At 41.0% G+C, this 10,099-nt stretch overlaps 1 protein-coding gene across 1 annotated transcript; it reads right to left on the bottom strand.

Annotated features, from left to right (window-relative positions):
• Positions 1-828: 828 nt before the first annotated feature.
• Positions 829-9,773, bottom strand: peds1b (plasmanylethanolamine desaturase 1b). Its single transcript, XM_086277692.1, has 6 exons — positions 9,489-9,773; positions 6,642-6,761; positions 6,457-6,548; positions 6,234-6,378; positions 5,882-6,094; positions 829-4,705 (listed from the first exon to the last, which is right to left on the bottom strand). The coding sequence occupies exons 1-6, from the start codon at positions 9,622-9,624 to the stop codon at positions 4,584-4,586; spliced, it is 828 nt and encodes a 275-aa protein (XP_086133818.1). The 5' UTR covers positions 9,625-9,773; the 3' UTR covers positions 829-4,583.
• Between the last annotated feature and the right edge of the window lie 326 nt (positions 9,774-10,099).

The following is a 10,099-nucleotide window of genomic DNA, read 5'->3' as shown; positions in this document are numbered from 1 at the left end:
ATTGTGGATGTTTTAACCACTGACGCAAGTACCTGTAGCAGCGGCAGAAGACCATCAGATGCTGCCGATTATTGTACCTTTTTTGCAAAAAGTTATGGTGAGAAAGTCTTTACTTAGGCAAATATAAACACAATCAAGCAGTTGATTTAACCCTTTAATGCTAAGTGTATCATGTTTGATATGTGAGTTTTTGCAAGTTTTAGAGACTTTATTGGTGTGATTTTTTCCCCATGTAAAAAATAAATAAATTGCACTATACATTTTGAAAGAATGCATTGCAAAAAGATTTGCTAATATAACTCAAATTAAAACTGTATATACAAATTAGCTTTTTAAAATTTCATCACAAGGTTAAAAAATAGAATTATTATGTATGAGAAGGTGGTGTTCTGTGTACTTGTGCACGTGGGCGATCGTGGCTCAAGAGTTGGCAGTTTGTCTTGTAATCGGAAGGTTGCTGGTTCGAGCCCCGGCTCCGACAGTCTCGGTCGTTGTGTCCTTGGGCAAGACACTTCACCTGTTGCCTAATGGTGGTGGTCAGAGGGCCCGGTGGCGCCAGTGTCCGGCAGCCTCGCCTCTGTCAGTGCGCCCCAGGGTGGCTGTGGCTACAATGTAGCTTGCCATCACCAGTGTGTGAATGTGTGTGTGAATGGGTGGATGACTGAATGTGTAAAGCGCTTTGGGGTCCTTAGGGACTAGTAAAGCGCTATACAAATACAGGCCATTTACCATTTACCCTGTGAAATCGTCACAAGTTCCTAAAACAGATTAAATAATACACTTTTTTCCCAGCCTTAAACTAAATAAAAATAATAATGATAACAGAAAGAAAAACACAGAAATATGTTTATTAGTTTATTTATAAATACAGTATATTATTTACACTGTAAGTCCTCCAACTGGAAGACAACAAAAAGGCATCAAGGCATTAATCTGATATCTAAAACTCCATCCCCACCACCGGTGTACATAACCAACAACAACAACATCCACATGGACCTTACCTCAGAAGAAGCAAGAGTCAAATCATGAGCAATTTAAAGTCAGTCAATGAACTCTTTTCCCACATTGTTGGCAAGAGGATAAGGCGATTCAATAAAGTCCGAGGACCATTACAGGAGAGATTCCGACTGCCCATCTCACTTACTAACATCTTCATTTGCTCTCACTAAATTTTTCAGGTGCGAAAAAAAAAATACTTAATTGACCACATACTGTCGCAAAACACCGTTCAAATCCACTGCTGAAAGTTCACTGTCTCTAAGCGGAAAATCCAAATACAGCTCGATCACAAATTCTACCTCAATAACAAGTGGCCAAGTTAACTGTACTGATTTATGGTAACAATAGATCCCAGAAAGCATCTACGATAATGTGACTACTCTGGATTTTAAAAAAAATCTGATGTATATGACTTTTACTTCTGAAATAATGGCCTTAACTTCACAAAAAAAGGAATTTGTTTTTCACAATTACTTTAATTCATCTAACCACAATCCTGAGATCATCTGGAGAGTAAGAAGAAAGCTTATGCATGTTAGAGCCACACTCACAACCATGTTATTCACCATGAAAGCCGTACACACCAACAGATGTCCAGTCTTTCTCCAAGAAAAGATTATTATGGTTTGGGTTCCTTCTGAGCTCATCATACATATTTAAAATAAAGTTGTCAGTTTCCAAATGAATGACAGCATGTCATATCTATCATTTCCACCCTCTATCCTTATTTTTTTCTATTCTGCTGATTTATAAAAGCACAAAGCATCCTTTAAACTGCCATTACCTTTATAAGATCACAAAAAGCAACTTGCTGAAGCACTGAAACATCCAGCAAAGCCAACGCCAAGATTCCCACTTGGAAAGTTGTCTGCAAAGGCTCTAACGCGTTCACTCACCGCAGTGTAACAGTGCACAAACATTTTGCCTAATACTGACCAAGAAGAACTACAGGAGTAGAACTCAAGCGGGCCTTAAACTTTAATGCAGTCACACCATCCATCTACCAGCAAAATGACACTACCAAGCGCACACAGAACTGCTTCTCACAATACTCTACAAGCACGATGCAGTCTGCAGTGTACTCCTGCTGCTGACCTATGGTAAATAATCCTATATAATCAAGTATGAAGGATTCTAAAAGTGGAATATCACGTAACATAAAGCAGAACTTTGGCTGCAAACGTAACTGTAATGATCATTAATCTGTCTACTTTAAGCTTAACAAGTAAGCCTTTAACCCAGTCAACCTAAGAAGGTTACCTTCTCCCATTTCCGCCTGAAAAACTTTGCCAGGATTTCCTTGGAATGAAGATAACACTTTGGTGGTTCAGACATGGGACCATTTGGTCAAAGTTTGGGGTCATTTCTTAAAAGCAGTACGATTAGTTTCCTCTGGAGCGAGCGCAATCCTCCCCATTCATGACTGCTTTTGCACAAACTCAAAGGAAAGCTGGTGACCCAGTGCATTGCTTGCACAAGCCGACATGCTATATGCATGCATGCATTCTTTCGTCTGTGTGACATCTTAATTAGAAAAAAGAAAAATTGTCATGCAATTTCTTAAGTAGCTAAATTTTTAAACTCCTGTTCTTCTGATTTAGCAAATATGTGTAAACTATAGAAAAAGAAAGGCATTTGAACCTAATCAGATGAGTTAAGACATATAATTAAGGGCCTCTTATTACAATGCATAGTTAATTGCTGTACAATACATTTACAAATCAATGACTGAAACATTAAAACTTTCAACCAATTAATCTCATCTAGACGTTTTAAAGGAAACTCCAAGATCGTCACCCTTCAGTGAAGCCCTTGAAACAATCACCGAGCCTGCTCGTCAGTTACCGAGAAGGTACACGGTGGCAACGTTGGTCAGCGGGAATGTTATGCTCTGAACCTGACAGTCTCCTTCCACGATACAAGCAATAGCGAGAAGCACAGAGTGAAAACGGTATCACATAAAGCTGACACGTAACATTGGAGTGTCTGCGTCTCACCATGCGAGATACAAACCCCAGAATGACAGAACAATGCAACATCACAACAAAAAGAGCTGCAGCTGAACCAAAAACAAACAGAAGTACTGCATATGCGGCGTGTAAGGCAGCTTGACAAAAAACTGCATGTGCCTCTTTCCTGAAAACTGGTTTGTTTGCATGGAGGGCACATGATCGTCTGATTTTAGGGCCAGACTAACCCAGCAGATACAACAACCGAATTTATTTCTATTTGCCCCAAATTTATAATGACCTAACATCAGTGATGACTGCAGTTTTGTAAATTTTTACAAGCCTTTCAAATCAAATGGTTTTGCTTGAAAATGACTTTTTCAATGGTTGGATCACATGCAAAGATCCACAAATGAAATTGAAAATACCACTATGATCCGACAGGAGCAGTTAGCTTTTCTTTTGATTTTTTTTAGGGGAGGGTTTCTTTTCCTTTAGCATCTCGTGGTAACATCTCCTCTTTGTTAGGAAAGTATAAAAGATGGACGCAGCTCCTAGGACATGAAGCCAACATGGAAGTGCTTTAAATATACGTTCTTTTTAATGGCCTCCAAGAAATGCTTTTATGGATCTGATCATATTAGATAAAATATTAAATACATTTTGCTCATTCTAAGTTTCAGAAAGGATAATAATCCATTAGCTGACCATTTGTGATTGACAAGTCGTCAACCAACAAGTCTGCAGTTCACTGACTTCTGGGTGACCTCACTGTGGCTACGTCCATCTTTTACACCGTCTATGTTTCTCAGTATTTTTGGAGTCATTTTTGGGGGGGTTGACACGCCCCAGATTAAACAATTAAATATGGCTGTGTTTTAGAAACTGTTTATATTAATCATCCTTGAACGCATCTTTACCTCGCTTTTAAAGAGTGTCAAAAGTGGGCTGAGCTGAACCCAAATGTGCAAGTATACAATAAATGTAACAGTAATATTTATCAATTTGATCTTTAGATATCAAAATTGGTAAAGCTTCCAAAAAGTCCTACATCACTGCAGCCTGACTACGCACCGTGACCTAAATAAAATTCAAGCCTAAAATCACTTGCACATCAAGTAGATCCTTGATAAAGTGGAGATGCAGAAACAGATCCACAGAAAATAAAGCTGAGCTAAATATTATGTGATTCATCATCACTTCAAATTAACAGCTGTGGCTCTGGAGAAGCAAAGAGTTTAACCTTTCAAGTATTTTTTTTGTTGAGTTTGATTTTTTTTTTTTATGTGGAGAAAATATTTGATTTCCTTAGAAAGTGATTTCAAATGTATATGATCGCTCTTCCTTAGCAAAACCCCTAAAAAGTGATGGGCTGTGTTAAATATATAAAGTTTCAAGGATATATTGCATTTATTTTTAAATATTATCTGTGTGAGAGTGATGAAAAATTCCACCAACAAAGCCCTCCTTTTGAAAAAAAGAAAAACAATGTGCAATAGTTAAAGCTATGGCATCAGAAAGTGTTAGATTGTAAGTCCATAGGAAGAAAAACTAAGTGTGGGGGGAAAAAAGGGATGAGAAGCCTGGACGGACCCAGTGTTGTCTGAGGTAGGGTGCAGTTAGCCCGCTGTGTTACTTGACTTTCTGAGCCCATTTCAGATCGTCCGACCTCGGCTTCTCTCCTGTCACACCCTGGATGAGATCCTCCAAGTATCTCCAGAAACCCAGCTTCTCCAAAGGGTAGTTCAGCCAACCTGGAGAATTAAAAAACAAACATTAACTCTCAAATCATCTTTAATTACATCCCTTATTCTGTCTGTCTTTCTTAAGTCAGACCCACTCACTCAGTGCATAACACTGAGCGAAGCACTCTTAATGAAGATGTAGGGTCAAAACCCATCTTTCAACAGAAATAAACACACAATGGAAAACTATAAAACCTGCCCTAACCTTCTTTCTTTGAAACATATTCTTATTTTTTTTAACTCTGATAAGCTCTGGAAATCTGTAATAATATAACCCTTTCCACTAACTAACCATATCCGATATTTCTACTACTGAGAATCCCTCAGCTACTCTGTGACTTTGCTTTTGCGATCAACCGCCAATGTCTCCGGGCTGCACGTGCAGCCGGATATCCTATACCTGCATCAAAACTTCCTGTTAATGACCGGGCTCTGGGTAACCAGTGGTTTCTAAATTGAATTTAGGTCAATAAGTTCCTTTTTTGTTCTCCACTCAGACAGTTTATAAACATGTTACTAAAGCTTGCTCAGACTACAGGCGGGCTGCAATCAAAAAAAGCCTCTCTTTTGCCCACAGGTTCCGAAGATACCTTAAATCAGGCATTACAGCAAGGTGAAATAATCACTCACTTTTAAGACCCAAGTGTGGAACAAAAAAAGATTATTAACTTAATTATTAACCCAGCCTGTTTAAATACAGAACTTTAGGACAATTTTTAATTACACACTTAGTATGGGCTTAAATACAGAGTACTGATCTTATTTTGAGCAGTTGGCAGATAAATGTACATGTATTTACACACAATCTAACTGCGCAAGGAGCAGTTTTCATGACAAACACATTGTCAGTAAGTCAGCACAGGTGCAGCTTCATTGTTGGGAGGTTTTGTAAAGCACTACAACCCAAAGTCAGTCATGCAAGCCTGGACATGAAGCACCCTCTTTGCAACCGTTTTCGCCCTGCAACAGCCAGCAACCTTTACCAGCTGGTCAGGGAATACACGTTTCCTTAGCGCACAGCAGTTGCCAAAGGGTCAACAACCAGTCTCTGGGCCTGTATGACTAAGCCCTAATGTAGCAAATCTTCCATGTGAACATGCAAACATAGTAGAAGTGGGTAGACAGAGTTTGGTTGGGTAGTGTGAGAAAAGGTCTGGGTAATCCTGACGAAATAATACTACAAACCCGTAGTGATGCAGAAGTAGGTCTCGTGAGGAGAGACATGATGGATGCGGTGGTGCTTGCGGGGAAGGATGATGTGGCAGTCCTGCAGGAACACAACCCAACGAGGCAGCCCGAAGTATGTGTGAGACCACTTGTGAATCTGGTTGGTAAGAGTCACAAAGATGGCCAGTGCATACAGGTAGCAGTACAGGGGGTAGATATGGTAAATCTCCGCTGCAGGTAAAAGAAGACAAACATGGTAGTTTGTTTGCTGTTGCCTTCCTGCCCTTTTCTTAAAGAAACCGTTTTATTTTTTTTATCAGATTAGAGCATTGTCACGGTGGAGATAATGCTTTGTTGATACGAAACTCACCAGGTGAGAAGGTGAGAAAGTTATAGGCCATGTTTGCTAGAGGGACTATGGTCAGCATGCAGTTGTCACCGTTGGTCTCAATGAAGTCGTGACGGGTGATGGCTGTGGGGTCGATGTGGTGCTCTCTGAATGGACGTATAAAGGCCTGCATATATGTGGCAAATTAAGGAAAATGCTCCCTTTGAAAAATGACTATTTGGAGGTAAATGATGGGAAATCATACCTTTCCAAAGATGGGTAGATCTACCGATCCCCACGTATCAGCCCCCCAGTGAACAAATCCTGATGCAAAGTCTGCAGTGAGGATACCCGCCACTGAAAAGAAGAAAAAAAGAGAAGCTTGTTAAACGAGACAGCAAATAATAACACATAAGAAGACTACATCGTTTTTTAAAATTTAGTACTTACCAATGCCCAGCAGGATGGACCATATATGTCCCTGATGGAAATTGGCAAGGAGGTAAATGAGGTTGAAGGCCATGAGAGAGAAGCAGAGGATGACACTGATCCATTCTTGACATCTTTTGCCTTAAAGAACAAGAAACAGGAGCTTTTTAGTGACAAATTCAATCACTTGTGCAGCATTTTCAGTGCAGATATTCCAGTGATGTTCAAAGGTTAGGAAACGACTCTGCGTGTTTGTCTGATGTGGCAGCATTCCTCTGTTCTTTGACAATAATGAGCAGCAGGGCCTGAAATACCTGTCCACATGTTACAGCACAAAGACTGTAATTTAGTGACCTAGAAACAAAACAGCAAAAAAGCAGCAAACACAGTGTGAAACCACAAGACTAGATCTTAGTAAAAGGAGTGGGTGAATAGGACTTATTCCTTTTAAAAAAAACTCAGTAGTTTAGTGCTTATCCCACAGATTTTAATATTTGTCAAAGGGGAAATTTTGAGCATGCGCTAACTCATTTTGAACCAACTCACATTTTTGAAGCATTTCAATTTATTCATTAAAAAATATAACACTAGTTTGTTGCATTAACCCTCATTAACGTGTGACCTCATTGTTACTGGCTGTTTTATATTTACATCAGCTTACGCTCCAATAAATCTGTCCCGAACAAATGTATGTTCCATTAAACTGTGGTGCTTATTTTTTTCTGTCATGCCCCACTTGTGAAACCATAACGATTTTACCAAAACATTAAAAACAATTAGAATGATCTGATGATAATTTAGCCCACAAAACATTTGATCAATTCAGCTTTCAGCAGATCTTGTCTGCCGTGGCCCTATCATCCACCAGTCGGATGCACACCCCAGAGACACTATAAGCATGAGATTTAATGCACACAACAAATGAACAGAAATCCACTGGCGAATTCAGCAACACTAAAGATGGTGGTTATCTCACCCCCTCTGCCACCAAAGAGTCACTCAACAGCCGAAGCAGGAAACATGAGCCAGCTGTGTTATTGACCAGACACACAGCTGAACATGGCAGCTTATCTACCCGCTCCATCATAGTCTGTGGTTTTATCACTTTCCTTGCCTAACGTGAATTTGCATTGCTTTTGGTCAGAAATGTTAGTCAGTGATATTGGTGCTCTTTGCTGAGCTGTTAAGAAAGCCCTAACGTTGAGAAACATTCATCAGTTTTGTTCTGCTTAAGTCAAATTTTTGTGGCTCCAGACATGCACTGGGTATTCCAGAACATCATTATGTTTCCAGTAACATATCTCATTCCTGCCAGGTCCCCAAGGCGTTCCCAATGCAGATGACATAGTGAATTCTGGTTCTATCCCGGGATCTCTTCCCAGAGGAACGTACCTAGAAAACCTCCAAGGGAAGGCACCTAGGAAACGATGCCTGACCCACCTCAGCTGGCTCTTTCAGGGGAGCAGCTGCTCTGCTCCCAACTCCCTTCACATGTCTCCTCACCCTCTCTCTAAGGCCTGATTTAGACTTTTGCCTAACCGACATTACCTATGTTAAGTGTTTGCCAGCATTTGTGTTGGTGCATTATGTGTTAATAATGTATCCAGTGCCAGTTGCCAGATACAAATAAAATGATGAGACGTTCTTCCCTCCTGCGGACATCAGCCTTTGTTTTGGTCAGTTTCGTCAAATCTCCTTCCAGGAATTTGCTGACATTTGTGAGTCCGAATACTGATACTATGATTATTATTCCTCATATTCTCTCACTGAAGGTCCAAAACCTGCCATGAAAAAGTATCCTAAAACAAACAGGAGCAATCAACAGCACCCAATAACCATGCATTAGCCTCTACTTTTGGGGCATTTTTTAAGACTTTAAACAGGGTTTTTTTTTTTGTCCATGTGAACATCTATCCCTGATGTTTGAAAACGTCAAATGAAATCAAGCTCTAGATAAACTAAATCATACAGTAACAAGGTTTTTAATATGCAGGAGAAACCATGCTACCTGCTGTGACTTAACTGTGTAGAAATGTAATGCGCGTGTAATGACAGTAGACTCAAAGAAATGTGGAAAAGCAGAATATTTTTGAAGTTGCACATTTTTCTTAAGGCATTACAAATATCTTCTCTTGAGTGGCAAATGTCTGGGATCTTTATCCCAGACATTTGTCTGGGATAAATGTCTTTTCTCTCTGGCCCAGATGACCACTATCACAGGACTTCCTGGGTGTTTTTAATGCAGTGTTTCCAGTTTGGCCCACTTAAGATCAAACGGGGGCTGCATGTGGCCCAGGAACTAAAATAAGTTTCTAATCAGTCACATGCAAAACCTAGTTTCAGTTGCCATTGTGAAAATGCATTTTTATGATGGGCGTGAAACACCACTGAGTGTTTTGACAGGGTGACCGACGGAGCTCTCCAAACAATTCAGAGCATGAGTTTTTGGTTGTGTTTGCAGCCCGTGTGTGCTGACTTGGCAACCAACAACAGCACAGATACGAAAGGTCACAGCAGCTCCGTGACCAGACGAGGTTTCTGAGCCTAAAGCAGAGGCAGTGTATTCTTCTATAACCTCTCTCCCTGATGCTCGAAATGTCAAAGCAGCACAGCCACTCGAAAACAAATTCAGCCACTCTGACATAATTTCCTCTTGTGTCACGACAGCACCGTGGCTGTAATACACCCATACTGCCGACGACTGCTCGGTGTCATTTAAGTGGAGCAGTTAAATACAATCTGCTTCTTTTCGTTTAGTAGTTTTAGCAGTTTGTTTCTTGGTGACTGAATAAAGACCGTCGTTATGTCACACCGCCACTCGGTGAACATGCCCATTAGACGGAGCTGCAGCGGAGAGGATCGACTCACCTGGCGAGTACAAATTAGCCAATTCTCGGGCACCGGCGTGTTGTGGACCCCATCTGGCCGCTCCCCGGCCCGGTCCCTGTGGCTCAAGGCTCTGTGTTTCCCCTCCACACTCGTTCTCGTTAACCATACTCGCCATTTCTTTCCGCTATGGGCCCGGCCCCTTCAATCTCTCTACTCACCACCAGGAACCAACAGAATCACCAACTTCTCAGCCCACAGACAGCGCAATGTTTTCAGCCAATGAGGTGCAAGCCGTTGAACGCAGCTACCAATCAACAGCCAGTTGGCTGCTTGGTTACTTCACAGGCAGCCAAGTGACCAATAGGGAAGGGGGCTGCGAGGGGCGCGATCGAATTTCCTGACCCCACCCGTGCTGTCTAGAGCCCGCTCTGCTCGTGCCCGCGGTAGTCCAGAATGAGCAGGAAACGCAAATTTAGTGCAGTAAACAGTAACCTTCACTAAGGCCAATAATGTTTTAAGGCGCTGATACAATTTACAGCTATTCCTTAAAAAAAAATCGTACATTTCTTTCTACTTTGGGTAGGTCACCGCACTGTGTGCCACTTTACGGTACGGTATATGACATTTTCATTTCAGCCATGAAGCTTGCA

This window comes from Aulonocara sp. 'chitande type north' Nkhata Bay, linkage group LG20, assembly GCF_057382095.1.
Source record: "Aulonocara sp. 'chitande type north' Nkhata Bay isolate Kocher_YH1m ecotype deep benthic linkage group LG20, A_spYH_male_GT1.1, whole genome shotgun sequence".
Classification (NCBI taxonomy): domain Eukaryota; kingdom Metazoa; phylum Chordata; class Actinopteri; order Cichliformes; family Cichlidae; genus Aulonocara; species Aulonocara sp. 'chitande type north' Nkhata Bay.
This window is presented reverse-complemented; position numbering and strand designations above follow the sequence as displayed.

Coding starts and splice junctions, on each gene's coding strand:
- peds1b (XM_086277692.1), bottom strand. CDS start 9,624: ATGGCGAGTATGGTTAACGAGAACGAGTGTGGAGGGGAAACACAGAGC. Junction 6,549..6,641: donor GTCCATCCTGCTGGGCATTG/GTAAGTACTAAA, acceptor TCTTCTTTTCAG/TGGCGGGTATCCTCACTGCA. Junction 6,379..6,456: donor ATCTACCCATCTTTGGAAAG/GTATGATTTCCC, acceptor ACATATATGCAG/GCCTTTATACGTCCATTCAG.